Raw genomic sequence first — 16,907 nt, forward strand, 5'->3', positions numbered from 1 at the left:
GCCAAGTGTTTGCCATCTTGGAAAGACAAAAGTTTGTTTTTCACTGTATGGAGCTGTGAGATGAGAGTGTGGAGATGTACAGTCCTCCTTACAGTGTTGGAGTTTGATCTTCAGGAGTCACAGGGAAAAGTCAGAAATATGTCAGATACAAGAAAAGTCAGAAAAAGTCAGAAAAAGTCAGTTAAAGCCAGAAAGGGTGACTCCTTTTTCTCTTTATGTGAATAATATGTTTTTTCCTGAGGGACACGACCTTTGGGTGGACAGTGGCTGCTGAGGATCTTCTTAAAATGCCATGAGCCTTGCGATGAGAAATGCAGAGCTAGTATGTGCTTGTATCTTCCTAAAACTTTGTGTTGTCCAGCAACAGTGAAAATTACGGCACTAACTCATGGCTATTTTGAACGTCCAGAGTCAAATCTTTCCTTGACCTGCAGAAGAGATTTGAGCGTGTAGATGCAAGCTCTTGCCCATGGCTTTTGTGGCAGAGTGTGGTAAATGAAGACCGAGTTAAAAAGGGAAACAAGACAACAAGCGGCTCTGTGGTTTTTACATCCGCGCCCTCCTCTGACCCCGTCTGTGGCTTTATTGGTGGGAGGGGAAAAAAAAACAATGCTAAAATCCAGCCTAAGAGAGCACGTCAGGAGAGGAAAAACCTTCCCATATTTATTCTCGGTAGACTATTAAACAACACCAGGCTATTAATTTGGCTTTTGAGTCTTCACTAAAGCCCATAAAAGCGCACAGTTGTCAAATGGAGTTCATTTTAATTTCCTTTCAATCACAGTAAATTATTCAGGTGATAAATCAGCTGGGGCAGCCTCCTGGCTGTAATAGAAACCCTAATTCCTGGCTAATTATCCAGCCCATTGCTGCCAGCAGATCAATACCCCTACCGAATGGAAAGGGCGCGGGGTCCGGGCGGCAGGGTGGCGGAGGGATGGCAGATGGGAGCGCAGCGGGCGCCCGTGACCGCTGCGGGGGGTCAGGCTGCGCAGAGCTCCCTCCTTCCCACACCGTCCGTAGGGGAACCCGTCTCCTCCCAGGCGGCAACGTGGGCTGTGGCAGTCGTGGCTCGGCTGCTCAGCGCCAGCCCGTCTGCCTTCGCCGTGCTGGTGTGGGAGCGGTGTGCCGTGTCCCCACGTGCGGCTGTAGGAGCTGGAGCTGGAGGGGATTTCGGAGGTCTCCCCCTCTGGGGTGACCCTGCTGTACTCGTGCTGCTTGGTGGGATGCGGCGCTGGCCCTTCGCCGCAGTTGTTCTGCCGATTCTCCAAAAGTGGGACTTTGCTGCCGATGCACGAGATGAGCCATGACAGGGTGCTGCGGGTGCGGGGTGCTGCAGGAGCGGGGTGCTGCGTCCTGAGCAGCACGTGTGTGCCACAGAGATGCGCTCGCTGCTGGTGCCGCCTGGCTCTGCTGGCTGGTGGTGAACGCAGGCAGAGATGGGGAGAACATCCTTTGAGGGGCTACTCAGAAAGAGATCTCAGGCTGGTAATATTTTTTCTTGCTGAGTAGTACCTTTAAATAACAGCAAAATTTAAAGAGATTAAGAAAGAGTGGAGAGGACCACTGGTCAGCTGTAACACAGGGCGCTTCACTGGGAAGGAGCAGCAGCTCTCTGGAGATGACAGTTGCACTTACCCTATCTCCTTGCATGAGAGGCTGTTCAAGGGCTGCTCCATGCACAAAGCCCTTTGAGCCCCGAGACAATGCTCCTAACCACGGCCTCTGTTTCATGGGCAGCCGTCATCCCGGTGAAATAACAGGGTTATTCTGCAGAGGTGCTGGGTAGAGCTGCTCCGTCCGCTGGCATTCCCTGGGTGCTCAGGGGAGCTCAGAGCTCTGCACTGCCCTTGGCTTCTGGAGGATGAGCCTCCAGAACACCCATTCCTGGTCACCCGTCACCGTGGTTGGTTGCTTATTCACATTACGGTGGTGCCGGGGGGCCCAAGAGGCAGCACAGGGCTAAGAGCTCTGTGCACTGGCTGTCTAGGGAAAGGGAGCGTCCCCGGAGGTCTTGCTGTCTGGAAGGGGAAGACGAGTGATGGCTGCGGAGGGGGAAGCAGTTTCACAGAATCAGAGAGTCACAGACTGGTGGGGGTCGGAAGGGCCCTCTGGAGCTCGTCCAGTGCCACCCCCCGCCAGAGCAGGGGCACCTCCAGCAGTGGCACAGGACACGTCCAGGCGGGTTTGGAATGGCTCCAGAGGGGGATACTCCCCCCCTCTCTGGGCAGCTGTGCCAGTGGTCTGCCGCCCGCACAGGAGAGAAGTCCCTCCTCAGGTTGAGATGGAACCGCCTATGGTCCAGTTTGTGCCCGTTCCCTCTTGTCCTGTCACTGGGCACCACTGAAAAAAGCCTGTTCCCATCCCCCCGGCACCCTCCCTTTAAGTATTGATAAGGTCCCCACTCAGTCTTCTTTTCACCTGCAGTGCAGATGGAGAGAGCAGCCCGATGCCTCGACTCGGCTGCGGTGCTGCAGAGAAGCCTCCTTGGGACAGTCTCTCCCCTGAGCCCTCCGTCCTTCCATGGCGCGGCTGGGGTCAGAGGGGTGCACTGCCTTTTCCTGCAGCTCTGCTCTGTTGTAGGGTCAAGAAGGAGAAAAGAAACCTGCCATGGTGTTTCTTCCTGCTGGAAACCAACTTTTATGAGTAGAAAGCCCTTTCTTTTAGAACAGCAGCAGAAAGCGCAGCTCCTTGGGCCAACACCTCCCATTCGCATCCTTGCCGCTCTGCCCTCCCTTACAAGTGGCTTTTTTGTGCACGAGCTTCGGAAGACTGCACAGAATTCCCCATGTGTGCCGCCTTGTTGTGACATGTTGTGTTGGGTGGTGACAGGCTGTGTTGTGTGACAGCGGGTATTTTGTGTGACAGTGGGGCTATGGTGGCGGGGAATTTCCCAGGGACGCAGCATGATGGGAGCTGTGTGCGCTGCGAACACCTCTCTGCATCGGCACCGTCTTTGCCAGGAGCACCCTGCGGCTCTGTGTCTGTGTGAGCCGGGGCTGGAATGGAAACCTCAGGTCTTTGAGTAAGCAAAAGAGGTGGGAAGAAGCCCTGGTGGGGTAACGTGAGGGATGCCTGCTCTCTGGTCCAGGCGGAGAGCCGGAGCACTGGGATTTCAGGGTGTGTTTGAGAGACTAGAGCTCTCCTGGTGCCTGTTAGTTTGTTGGAGGGGCCCCAGCGATGGACGGGGTTTGTGCCGATGTCACGTCCCTCTGAGTCTGCCGTGTTGGGTCGATTCCCGGGGCTTGTCCTCCACTCATGGGGCTTCACCCAGGGACCACGGCTGGCTCCGGCAGGGCAGAGCGTGGGTCTGTCTCCTACCCAGAGGAGTCCTTGTCGCCTCCTCCCCTGGCCCCAGCAGGGATGGGGAATCTCAAAACACCAAGACAGACAATGCCTTCAGGAATTACAGTGCGTTCCTCCTTCTTACCACCCCCTCTTTTCCTCCTGACTGCTCTCAGACATGACCATATATGAAAACAGAGATTCCCGAGTGGAAGGAACAGCCCACCTGGCTGTGTCTGGAGCTCCGACATCTCCTTTGTCCTCGTCTCTTTTCTCTGTGCTCTGTACAAAGGCAGTGGAGGATGTTTTTACCCTGGGCACGCTCTCCGGGTTGTGCGGAGGGGGGTGTCAGTGACGTGCGGTGCGGCTGGCAGCACCGAGGGCACCATGGCCTGTGTGTCTCCAGCTGCTGCCCCCGGAATCCCGGTGATGTGCCCCAGCGCAGATGTGCAGCTGATCCTGGTCCAGCAGCTGCGAGGAGGGACCAGCTCCCCGGAGTCCAGGCATGGCTCCAGGCTCCTCAGGGACTGAAATGCTGTCGAGGAGGAGTGTGGTGTGCTCTGTCCTGAGGGTCTGGGGGAAAGGTGTTTGGAAATTGCAACCGTGGCACCGTTTCTGGTGGTTGACACCGGTGGTGGCTGCTTTGCCAGGCACCAAATTTCATCTCAACACTTTGCACGAGCTTTACACCCAGGGCTCAGTGACAGCAGCGTAACACAAAGTGCTGCAAAGGCAGCTGGTGGTCTCCTCCACGAGACTCAGCACGGCTTCTGTCAGTGTGGTACAGAGCTAGGAAATTTAAGAAAAACTTTCCCCTCCTGTTGTCTTGCCAGAAGTGTCCACATCTCAAAACTTGGTCACAACTTGGGACATGGCTTTGTGTAACTATATCTCTTTGTTCACCGTGTGTTTTGTGATAAATAGCTATGTTTTTTTTTTTTCAGTTTAGAAAGATAAACAAGGTCTATCACATCATCACGTTTTAAATAAAAACTCACACCTTTGTCCTTAGTGGAGTCTTCCTTCCAAGGTGTCATGTCACCAGCAGACAGATAATGGGGAGTCTGTCATTACAGAAGAAGTCACAGACATTCGCCAGTCAAACAGTGGACTCTGCCTGAGAGCTGAAGGAGAGCAGTGATTTACTGACCACACATCAGATTTTCAATATCACATCAAAGCGTAATATATGAGTAAGATGAGTAGAACTGTAATTGCTCATGTAGTCTTTGTCCCTTTGAAAAACAATAGGGGAGTCATCTGTGCGCTTTGTGGAACGTATGTGTGATGCTCCACCTGTATGGGAAAATAAGTGTGGAATTGTCCCGAAGCTGATTTTCTCTGTGGGAAAAGACAACGTCATGTAATGGCAGGAGTTGGCCAAGATTATGTCACAGCAAAATTGACCGACCTCCTTATGTCTGTGTTAGCCCTGCCAGAGAGGGAGAGACAAATCTGAGTAAACACACTTGCCTGTTTATTTATTTAATGGCTGGCCCGCTCTCATTGTTTGAGGGGAAGGGTTTGCACCAGCATTTGAAGAATGGAACGAGACTTCTCTTCTTAGTCCCTGGTAAATATCTGGATTTTGCAGGGTTTGAATAGCTTCACATGCAATTTCCACCCTTTGGTTTGGAAATTGCTGCTGTTTCACACTTGTTCTGTAGGCTTTCTCTAAATCTGTCTATCACTTTAATCAACAAAGTTTCTCAAAGTATGCTCCCTACACAGCGGTTGAACACCTGGAGATCTGGATGTGCTATGGCATTGTAGAAGGAGCCATGGCAGTGGGAGTACAAGAGATGGGGGCGTGAGCTGATGCAGGAGACGCTCTGCAGGGTCCAAGGGAGCGCTTCTTCCCCCTGAGGACAGTCAAGCGGGGCACAGATTGCCCACAAAAGTTGTGCAGTCTCCATCCGTGGTGGTCTTCAAGACATAGCTGGATAAAGCCCTGAGTGACCTGGCCTGTTCCCGTTGCTGGCGCTACTTTGAGGGACATCTGGAGACTCCTTCCAGCCTGGATTATCCCACAACCTCCATGTCCAGCTGCCTGCCCTTCATTCCAGCTGTTATGGTGTGACTTTGTATGGTTGCAAGAGAAAATGTGAAAGGCGTGGTTGGGGTGGGAGAGGAGCAATTGGTTCTGACGGTGTGCAGGGGAGATGGAGATCTCTCTGGGATGAGGCGCCCAGCAGCCTAAGCAGCCTGCTCGGTGTGTTTGCTGGGTTTTCAGGAGAATGCCATCGGTTTGGGTTGCCCTTTGTTTAGGAAGGCGTTGAATGGCACAACCTACAGAAGTGGCCGCATGATGACAAAAAGCAATAGTGGAGCTGAGCCTCTTCCAGAAAATAGGGTTTGTTTCAAAATTCCTCTCTGCTCATATGAATAACGGTTTCTTGAAAATCTGGTGGCAGCAGAATTCGCTGGAATGAAAAAAAAAAAATCTGAAAGGACAGAAACTCTGTCATTAGGAGAGCAGCTTAACGTGTAGGGGGATGGTTCCAGCCCTGCTCCTCTCACCTTGAAAATATAATTGAATAAGGGCAACCCCAGACAGGCGGGGTTTCCTCTGCTCATTCTCCGTCCATCAAAGGTCCCCTCCGGGTTCAGGGCTGACCTCAGGTCTGGGTCGGTCCGGACAAGCCATACCCAGAGTGCTGTGGGGAGCGAGGGGCTGGAGGCAGCAGGTGCCTTTCCAAAACGGGAACTGTAGAGTGGAGCCGGGCAGAAAAACTGCGCTTTTTAAGTGCTGCGTTTGGCTAAGAGCCTTTGACCAGTTATTGAGACCTGACTAAACAATTAAACCACACAATTAAATAATGGACAAAATTAAAGTAGACAAGATATTGTCACCAGATTATGTGGCTGACGAGTGGTTTTCCAAGCCTTACCAAGTTGTGAGGCTTTGCACGAGCAGGAGTTTTTGTTGAAGGCACAGACCCCGCGTCCGTGTTTTCCTTCAGGCAAGTGGTCGCTCTCTGGCTCTTGGGACTGCAGAGGAAAGTTTGAAAATGTGACCCCAGATACACTTTGGGCAGAAAAATCAGGGCGGCTGTCGGGGTGGGAGAGACTGGGGTCATACTGGCAGAGGCTTCCCACCCAGCGGATGCTGTGTCCTCGCTGTGATGTTTTGCTGCACGCGCAGCGCTCGGGATGTCTCAGTGCAGTGGACGTGTGAGCCACAAAATGATGATTATGGCAACAGCAGTGCGTCTGGCTGAACCTGTCTTTCCCACAGAGAATGTTTTGATAAAAACTGAAATGTTTCACCGAAAGCTGTCATCTTTGATGATTTTTCTGCGTAGGAAGTCCCTCACTGGGGCCTTTCAGGGTAGTGAGGAGGTGCAGAGCCTCCAGCAGCGGCAGGCTGTGGGTGTCATCAGACGCTCTTTACCCAGAACCAGCACCCTATAGGTGTCCCATAGGTACCCTATAGGTACCACGCTCTTTGGTCAGCCTGCCTCTGTTTTGCTTTGTTTTCTATACCCATGTGCAGACAATCTCTGATGTTCCTGGGTGTTCTTTCTGAAGCTGAGGAGCCGGTTTCCCCGTCCCGTGAGCAGGCAGGATGGATGGGGTGTTGAAGTGCAGAAGCGGGTGTCTCGGGGATGGGCGACACTGTCCTGTCCCTGAGGGGAGACACTCCTTCTCCGCTAGCACCTTGTCCCAAAGTCTCTGGACCTCCTGCTGGTTGGGTTGGTTGTCAGCAGGTCTCTGCTAAATAGCAAAGGGGACAAACAGCTCAAGGTTTACCCCACGAGATCGGTAGGGTTCGGTGCCCGTCAATCCTCACTGAACGTCTCAGCAGAGCACCGCATCGTCCCCCAGGTTTCCCCCTTCCCAGCGTTTCCGTTCCCATGGACCGTGCCTGCAGCACCCGTGACAGGGATGGAGTGCCTCTGTCCTCTGCGTCCCCCAAAGCCTTCCCTGGCACGTCCCCTTTGCTGCACGTAACGCTCTGGTCCAGGGATCAGCGCTGGGGCCATCGCATCGCCCACTGCACAGGTTGTCCCCCGGGGAGTTCAGTTCCCGCTGCCTCTCTAACCCCCCACCCCCTAGGACTTGTGACAAGAAAGTGCCTCGTAAATCTTCAGAAAACAAATTTTGTCCTTATATTTCTGGCTTTTCCATAAACATGCTGTAATGAAAACTGGCTTGTAATATTGTGGCCCTTCTTAGTCCAGTGTTGGGCACAGGTGAAGAAATGAAAGAAAAACCACAGAAAATGATGTTTGTGGTTTTTTTTTTTATTTGGGATTTTTTTTTTTTTAATGAGGTCAGTTCTGTGTTGGTGATTTGATGGGGAATTCAGGATTGTAGAGAAAGTTGCCACCCCCATAATGGAAAACAGAAGACTCCTGACCCCCGTAGGGTCACCAGGCTCCCGGGGACACCAACAGGAAAAGCGAAAGTCTTTGGAAAACAAAGAAGGTGTGTTTGCATCCAGCTTTGAGAGTGGCCGGAAATTTGGGAGTTCATGGGTTGATAGGGGTTTGTTCAGAATGGACTTTGTAACACACCACAAAACGCAGCAAACTCCATGGCTTTCCCTGTCGGCCTCTGCCTGGGCAGAGGTGGTGTGAAAGGATTCTGAGATGGTGTTTGTGAAGTACCTTCAGATGGTTTATCTGAAAGCGTTACCGAAACGCAAATGGTGTTCTTGCAGATTTGCACAAAGACTTCTCGAGTGTCAGGAGCCGTTGGTTGGATGGATCGAAGATGTGGCAATATTGATTTGAACTTCACGCACATTCCGAGTGCACCATCATACTTCTGCTTTGTATTTCTCTGTAGGGAAATACTCGACTGTGCTGCTGGCTGTGTTCCCTTCCCTGCTCACCCATGCCAGGCGCTATGGTGGAAGCAGTGGAGCCACCATGACAGAGGGTCGTGCATTTTTCCTCCTCCTGTGGCTAAAATTGTTATTGTTGGGGGTGAAAGTGTCAGGTTGAGGTCCTGAGAAGCAGTGGGTTTGAGCAGTATCTCGTGGTCATGAGTGGCCTAAAGGGATGATGTGTTGGGTCTGCAAAAATCAAACTGCTTTTTCCGGCAGGATGGGGTGCGTCACGCTTTATTTTGACTCTGTGTGTTACACTTTATTTCAGTTTTTCAGCACTGTGCGTAGGATGGCGGCGGCTGCTGGCAGAGCACGGGTTGGTCGGTGCTGGGGTGAGGGGACCATGGGGAGGAGGGTCGGGGAGGAACACCCTGCGTGGGTCTGGGGGAGAGGATGGAGAGGAGCTTCCCGGGGAGGAGGAGGGGGAGGAAGAGGAGGGATGGCAGAGGAGAGGTTGGAGGGGGCACGGGGAGATGCGGTGTCGGGGAGGGGACAGGTGCGCAGTGCCGGCGCCGGGAGAAGGCTCCTGCAAAATCTGTTGTGCAGTTTGTGCGTTGCTCGGTGAACCGAACTGGGAGGTTCTGGCATGGAAACGGTGGGGAAGAGCTGGTGTGGGGGCTGTGGGGACGGGAGGCTGGGGGGGGCTGGAGCCAGGGCGGCGCTGGGCAGCAAGTGTGGGAGATGGAGCCCGTCACGGCTTCGTGTGCCATGAGAGAACAACCGTGAGAGAACAGGAGGCCAAGCAGCGTTTGCACTGTGAGGGGAAGGAGCTGCTGAGGAAGAGTGTGTGAAACCGGCAAATCCTGGCAAAAGCAGAGGTCCGTGCGGTGGTGCCGCTGCTCTCCCAGCTCTTGTGCCACCCTGGGGAGGCTGATGCCACTGGGGTGGTCTTCTCCTGGTGGTCTGGGGGGGCTCCTGCTTGTGGACCAGCAGGGTGGTCCACTGGCTGCCCGTGCTGGGCCACCCGGGTTGGGGTTGCCGGAGCCGGGGCCGGGCTTGTCCGGGAGCGCCCACAGGGCTCCGCTTTGTCCCCACCAGACCTCCCAGGGCAGGTTTGGGGATGGCGGGGGCAAGGGGCAGCCGGGATGGGCATTTGGTGGATGTAGGGGTCCGTCATCCCCCTGTACTTGTGCCCGGACACTGCAGGCAGTGTTCGGACCTTGCTTGTATTTAGTCTGCCAGCTCTGCCTGGGAAATAATGATGATAATAATAAAAAAAATAGAAAGGGGGATGCTTTCAGCAGCAAGTGCGGGCTGTTTTCTGCACTGCTGTTCCGTGGGGTTTTGTTGCTCGCTGTGGGCAGCCGTGGTGCACGTGTGAGTGTGTGTGTGTGTGTGCACGCGGGTGTGATTTACTGGCCTGTGCAATGCCACATGTCTTTAAAATTACAGTGCCCATTTCCTGCTGAAATAATTCCTACAAAGAGAGGCTCCTATTACGGCAAGAGGAGCGTGGACGTCATGATTTATTATTATTTATGGTCCCGGGGCCTTGTTTATGCACGATGGGTTAGGTGCTCAGGATAGAAATGCCATTATGCAAATGACATTGAATGTCCTTACTGAGCCTAAATAATTTTTGTGTTGGACGATTAAACCTCATCTGTTATTGATATGGGCTGCAGTCGGGCTATTAAAGAGTCCCAACAGTACTTACTCCCAGTAATGGGAAAATTGAGAGGAAGAGGCTAAACAATTGCCTCAAGTGTGCCGTGATTGTCTGGTAGGAGTGGAACATAACGAACCCCCTGAATGGAAATCGTGTTTACTACTTAGGGATAAATAAAAAGGGAGAACATGCAATAAATTATGCTTTGTGATGTGAATCGGCGCACCAGAGAATTTGCGTACTTTCAATTTATTTATTTGAATTTTATTTTTTTTTATTTCTTTTTTTTTGGTGGTGTGGTGGTGAGGGTGGGATGTGGATGCCGGGAGCAGCCCAGGGAGGATTCCCACAGCGCGTGCCCCCGGCCGGGCGGCTGGGGAGAGCCGTCCTCCTCGGCAGCCGCGCCGCCACCACGCCGTCCGCTTTGACACAGCTGTGCGGTCACATTTTGATCAGTGTTGATAGCTTATGAATTCCAAAATTGACAAAATTTACAGAAAAATGAGGATAATCCATCTTCCTTAGCAGCCTGTCAGGAGCTGGCTATACTTCATAATCTTCAATTACAGATGCTATTTTCAGACATTTACATGCAGATATTAGAACAAAATGAAAATGAGAAACAAAGAGCGAATGGAAATGCAGCTATTTATATGTATAAAAGAAAAACAACAGGTAAATTCTAGGCATTTAGATTGGATTTGGGGGTCCCTTTGGAAAATCTGAGAACGGCCGCGTCCGCTTATGTATTGCACTGTGGAAATGTAAAACGTAGCGTGTTGTTTCCCACATGCCGATAATCTGAAGATTGGGTCAAAAACAGGTCAGTTATTCTGAAGTATGAGGGTAAACGTGTTCATGGCGCGGTGCACCAGCTAATTCCCGTTGTCTTCCGAGGAATCTCTGGGGCTGTACACAATTCTGGTTGGATTTGGGCTAAAACAAAGCGCAGCTGTTAATTTTTTTAAAAACATGTATGTTTTGTGAAAGGGTGATTCAGAAATACTCCATTTAAACCCGAGGAAAAAGATGGTACCACTGAAATCAAACTTTCATGCCCTGTGAGACAGTGAAGAGCCCGATGTTGCTGAAAACAAAGAGAAATGGGGGTTCGGCCCCCATTAGCTGTGTAAATAGCTTTTACCCCAAAGCAGGATGATCTCGGTGGCCGCAGTGGGCAGCGCAGGGAGTGTGATGTGAATTATGGATCAGAGGGGTGGCAGGCGCGCGGCAGTGGCCAGGCTGTGATATATGGGTTTTTGGGTGCCTTCCCCATCCACATCCGAGGCGGCTGAGGAGGAGGGCGGTCGGATGGATTTTCCATTCCCATAAAATTTGAGGCAGAGCAGCACTAGTGCCCGTGCAGCTGCAAGTGGCTCTGGGTCTCTGAAAGCCTGGGGAGATTAATTAGGGCTGCTTTGGATTAAGCTCTCCGAACCATATCTAATGTTACAAATTTTTTCACTTTGTCAGGCTGAGGTGGGGGTTTCCGTGGGCAGCCTGCCTGGTGTCCGCCACTTCTGCCTTTTTTTATTAATTTTAAAGTATTACGATGTGATGACTTGGAGATGCAAGGTATGGATGAGGTCTGGCTTGCTGCTGCTGTGCGGGGCAAGACGGGGGTTTGGCGGTCGCGACCTGGGAGACAGCACTGCGCTTTTTGGAGACCTCAAATTAACGTCTGTCTGGTGTAAAAGAAGAGAAGCGCTGTTTCTGGCAGCGGCGGCCCTCCGTGTGCTGTGCCGGTCCTGCTGCCGAGGGCAGGGCAAGGCGGCACGAGCTGCAGGAGCGCTACCGTGTCCCGGAGCCCCCAAGTCGGTGCAGAGATCCGAGGGTCCAAACCCATCGTGCTGCTGCTGCTGCTGCGTCCTGAGCATCCCCTGCAACGGGAGACGTTGCGTCACACCTGCCGGGTGTTTTGTAGGTGTGATTTGGAAAACTGAGCAGATGCAAAAAGCAACACGTGTGAGTCCCGGCGAGTCCTTCCGATAGCCGCTTGCCCTGTGCAGCAGACACCCTGTTTCTGCCTTTGCTTGGTGTGGTCTCTGGAGGGGGGAGCGTGGTCTGCGCCCCCCAGAAGGGATGGGGCAGGAGGGGTTGCATTTGTCTCATGCAGCCCGGGTCGCAGCAGGGCTCGTCCCAGCCCATGGACCTCCCTGAGTTTCCCACGCCGGCACCCCCAGACCAGGCTGTTTTAGGCAGTCTTGTTCTCCACTGTGCGTTCAGGTTTGCCGGCCACTTTGGGATAACATTCCAGGTACATCTCAGAGAGAAAATTGCTGTACATGTAGGGTGGGTTGACCTTTCGGTGGGCATCCTCTCTAGGAAAAGCACAGGGTGAAGCTGGTGATGGGGTGTATTGCCATGTCACTGTAGTGCAGCAGGCGACGACAGAGCCTGCCTCCGGCACGCTCCGTAAATTGTTTGAAAATGGTACCAAAACACTCCTGCACCCCTCTTTCCTCCGTCTGCCCATCACCTCCCCTGCCCAGGGGGGTCATATTTAGAATTAAAGCTTTGTCAGTGGAGCTGGACGTGAAGCTTCTCCCAGTGCAGAAACCTTCCCGTTGGTGCTCTGCAGCGTGGGGAAGGACCGTGCAGACCCCGCTGCTGTGCTGGGGGGTGAGATGCTGCCCATGGGCGGCCGGAGACCACCCAGCTCCTCCTCACCCTGGCTGGGTGCTGTGCCTGCGGGGGGGGACCAGCCCTAGCCCCCTGCCAGGCACCCCGTCCCCGTGCGGCCGAGCCCAGCACGATAGGGCAGGGGGAGAACACGAGACCCTGTCTTGTCCCGTCTTTTCGGTTTGTCCTTCTTGGTCTCCCCTTTTATATATTCCTCGTTTCACGTGTCTGTGTTTTCTCTCCTCCATGCTATGGCAGTGGTGCTCCATGCTGATGAGACAGTGCGTGGTACAACCGCAGGCAGTCATTTTTCAGGTAATTTCCAGGGTACTGAACACCCGACTCTTGCATTTTCACCTACCGAGCAGCAGGTCGGGCTTCCCGCTGCGCGGGGAAGGACCCTGGCCATGCCCGGGCATCCTGGGCTGTTCCTTGCTGGTGGCGATGCCAGCTCACCTGTGGAGGACCCAAATCTGAGACCCCTTCTGCTGCCCTGCGAGGGACTGGGGAAGGTCTCCATGGGGCGGCAAGGTGAGCGGATGCTCTGCCGGTGCTGCCTCCCTGCAGGGGGTTTCTCCTCTCCGGACGGGGCATCTGGCAGGACAGGCTCTGCCGGGGGGAGCAGGAAGAGGGGACACTGCTGTGCCCCTCACTGGCAGGTGAGCGCCAGGCGCAGCAAACACTCCGTGTGCCAGCCAGGTGTGCAGTGATCGCCCGGCCCCTGCCCGGGGGCGAGGAGGGGCTGTGGGCAGCGTGGTGGGCTTCAGGGTGGAGGCTCTTCTGCTCTGCACCCATGGCTCCCCGCTCCTTGGGGGCCAGGAGCTGCCTTCTTCTGACTCCTGCGGCATCTCGCAGTATGGCTGTGATGGCCACCATTGGTGGTGGTGTCACTTCCTTCTCTGTCCACAGCTCTCGGCTGCGCTGCGCCGGCCCTGGCTGCATCGCTGCTGCTCGGCGATGGGAGCTGTGACCGCAGAGGTGGGAGCAAGACAGGAGCTCACTGCTGCACCAGGACCGTGCAAGGAGTTGGGGGGGTCAGCAGCCTCTGAGGCTGCCCCTTGGCCCGGGCTCGCACTGCTGGGAGCAGCGGTGGTGGTCAGAGTGTGGTCGGTGTGGCTGCTGGCAGCCAATTGCCAGTGGCTCTGAGGAGGGACGTGGGCAGTTTTGCCATGGGAACAGGGAAGCGTCATGAAAATCCCTGAAAATCCCACTATTCTTATCTCTGGGAAAAGTTGCTGGGCCATTGCAGAAGTGGCGCAGGTCCTGCCTGCAGCAAGCTGCTGGGGCTGAAAGCTGGGAGGGACTCCCAGTCCACGTTTCCCACACCTCCGGGGTGCTGCCCGGCCGTGGGCTCTCCCTCCGCGCCGTGACGGGCAGCCGTGACGCATCCAGTCCCACTGGTCTGCCGTGCAGTGGTTTGAGGTTGCGCTGCTGATGGCAGGTGAGACGGGACATCCACCCATCTCCCTGCGGTGGAGTGACGTGGATGAGCACAGGGTACCACCGTCCCGGCCCCTGGCGGCTGTGCTGCACCCAATAGCGGTTTGATTCTGGCACGGAAACTGGTCAATCCCTCTTGGAGGGCCAAGCTCACGGTTCGGTGACGTGGTCCTTCCAGATGATTAGAGTTGAGGGGTGAGATGTGGTCCTGCCTCCCTCAGGCCAGTTCCTCCCACCCCTGGAGGGAAGTGCACTGTGGTGTTTCGGTATCTCCAGCCTGCTCTGGACTCACGTGTCGGGGGCTTGCAGTCAGCAGGGGCCTGGACTGGTCCTGCTTGGGTTTGTGTGAGGAGTGGCGACCCCAAAAGCCACTTTTGGCTCTGGGGTTTGGCCATGCCACCCCTGGCTCCAGCCCTGTATGTCACCCAGTCCGTGGCACAGCCGGATGCTCGCCCTGCCTGCGCTGGTGGCCACGTTCACCTGCTGCCCATGGGGAGCGGAGGGTTGGCGTGCTGCCGGAAGATACAAAGAGGCCGTCTAGTCTGGATGGATGCGGTTATGGCTTTCTTAGAGCAGCAGGGGTGAAATGCAGTGTCCTTACCCAGGGACTGGTGTGTGCTCTTCCCCAGACGTCAGAAACACCACACAGCAGCGCACAGGGACAGCTTTTTCCTCTGCTGCGCTGCCGCCCCGTCCCACGCCTCTGGTGCATCGCCCCCCGCTCAGGTGCCTCTGCAGCGCTCTGGCCCTGCTCCTGTTCCCCCGGTGTCTCGTCGGATCAGGGCTTTGGGGAGACAAAAAACCCAGTGGTGCCGCCACACGTGCACGTACCCAGCGCAGGGGGAAGGTGGGGTTGTGGACATAGGGCAGCGTGGAGTGGTGTGGGAAGGCTGAAGAACGCTCTGTGGTAGGACGTGGAATGAGAAGAAGGTGCTTTGGTGGCACTCGTAGGAAGGAGGAAGGCTGGGAGCATCGCTGGCGTCCTCCACGGAGGAGCGGTGCTCGGGGGCTGTCCTCCCCAAGGCGCAGAAGTGGGGCTGAAGCAGAGCTGTGGGTCTGAGCATCTTTGAGGCGGTGGTGGTAGAAGAAGGGGGCTGGGAGCGCGAAGGCAAGAGAAACGCGAGGGCACGGAGGGTGTTGAAGGAGGAATAAGCTGAGAGGGCTGAGGAGCAGAGTGAGTTTAATGCAAAGGTTGGGGAGGAATACAGGAGACGGGTCCGCGCTGAGAATCCTTTGGTCCAGAGGACCCCGTAGTGCTGATCGGTGGCCAGGGGAAGGGACAAGGTGGCCAGCAGATGGTCACTGGCAGAAAGTGTATGACACACTCATCTGCAAGAGGTTTGTATGGGGGATCCTTCATGCTGACAGGGTGTACTCGTGCCTCATGCAGATTGCGTTCTCAGAAGAAATGTGTTAACGCAGACCTGCTAATATGGAGTTTTCCATGTAAATTAACTCCTCTTTGAGTGAGAACTGAGCAACAGACACAGATATATCTGACCTGAAGTGTTGAGCTCATGGCAAATACCAGATTGTGTGCTGGGTTCTCGGACACTTCACGGGGTCCTGGGTTCCCCTACGTTGCTTCAGCTCCACACAGCTTCTGCATTGACTTAATCAGCAGAAACAGCAGGGATCGGCCTTGGGGTGGTTGTTCTTCAGTTTGTCCGTTCCTATTGCTGTTCTTCACTTGAAGTTGTCATCCTCTAGTTGATACAGGCGTGATTACGATCTCACAAATAAGGGATTAAAACTTGAAGTGCAAATAGCAACGGGGAAGGGAAAACTCTGAAAGTAAACTTCACAGTTTTGGGCGAATGATCCTGCCATAAGAAATCATGGAAAAGGGCAAATGAAGATAAGCTTTCTGCCACATACATGGAGGTCTTTCTGGATGTATGGATTAACCTCGCCTGCTGTAGATTGCCTTAGTTATATGGACTTCTGCACGGTTATAGGACAGAAGAAGTCTGATTTCTGAGGACCTGTGCTCATTTACCATAGCTTCGACTAATCAGATTAAAAAATGCACATGAGATGAGAGAGCATCCTTACACCAGTCAGGTGATTTGTTTTTAAATAATTTGGATTTAGAAACAGTTGGTTACAAATCCATCCATTAAGCAAACACTTTTGTTTATATACACTTTATTTCTGGTGAGACAATGAGGAAATGCAGCATTCCCAAGAAAAGGGGGGAAGTGGGACACCCTGTTCCCACCTGCTTATTAGTGCGTGTCTCTTCAAGCGCCACCATTGAAATAAGGAGAGCTCAGGTTAACTGGCACAAATATTTTTTCTGTAACAAGCAAGTAACTTGCACTCAGCAGTTACAGCCCCCAGTTACTCTAAAAAATCTCCTCTTTAAGGAGAACCTTCTTACACATTGATGAGTTTGGCTTTGGTTTTATAAAGCAAGCCCATTCGGATGTTCTCTGAGAACATCAGTGATAAGCACAGACCCATTTATTGGGCGTTTTGAATGCTTAACAGCCCTGTGTAAGTGGGCATTGCCTTCAAAACTGACTGAACAAAGGATTTTTTGAGTTCTGTATTGTACCTACTTTTTGTCATACAGGCAGAAGCACTTGTATAGTAAATTTATTGTCACTAAAATGCCTTTTGTTTCTTTTTCCAGGCAACTGAATATTCAGCCATGGCATCGTTAGCTGGTGGATTAGATGACATGAAGGCCAATATAACCAGCCCTACTTCTGCAGATTTGGGAGCGAGCGTTCCCGGGCCTCAGTCATATCCTATTGTCACAGGTAAGCAGTGGTCCAACGCCGATAAGTGGTGTGCGCTGTGTGTGTGCGCACATGGCAGAGTGATGCCATTTATGGAGGAGTAGTGTCAGATGTGGAGTCATTTGCTCAAAAAGTCTCTTTTTAAGTGTGATTTCATAGCAGCTCTGTTGAAAGACAGGTGCATGGCTTGCATAAATCAGTAGTGCTCGCTTGGAGCCAACAGATGAAGCATCCGTCCCTCTTGTCCAGGACGGGGTATGGCCCTCCACCCAAACTTGCATCCTGCCCATCAACATGTAACCCAAAAGCAGAATGCTTCCCTCTGCTTTTGGGCTTTGTTGCTCATTTTTCATGAAGGCATTTGGTG

At 53.4% G+C, this 16,907-nt stretch overlaps 1 protein-coding gene across 3 annotated transcripts in view; it reads left to right on the forward strand.

The window, feature by feature from the left end:
- The window catches only part of PAX5 (paired box 5), a 135,270-nt gene that overhangs the window by 52,157 nt on the left and 66,206 nt on the right, over positions 1 to 16,907 (forward strand). For all 3 annotated transcript variants that reach the window (XM_082497407.1, XM_082497408.1, XM_082497409.1), the window contains one exon: positions 16,432 to 16,561. In XM_082497407.1, coding sequence (XP_082353533.1) covers positions 16,432 to 16,561 — 130 coding nt within the window. The remainder of the gene's footprint in view (positions 1 to 16,431; positions 16,562 to 16,907) is intronic.

Source organism: Vanellus vanellus (assembly GCF_965231255.1).
Source record: "Vanellus vanellus genome assembly, chromosome: Z".
Taxonomy (NCBI): Eukaryota; Metazoa; Chordata; class Aves; order Charadriiformes; family Charadriidae; genus Vanellus; species Vanellus vanellus.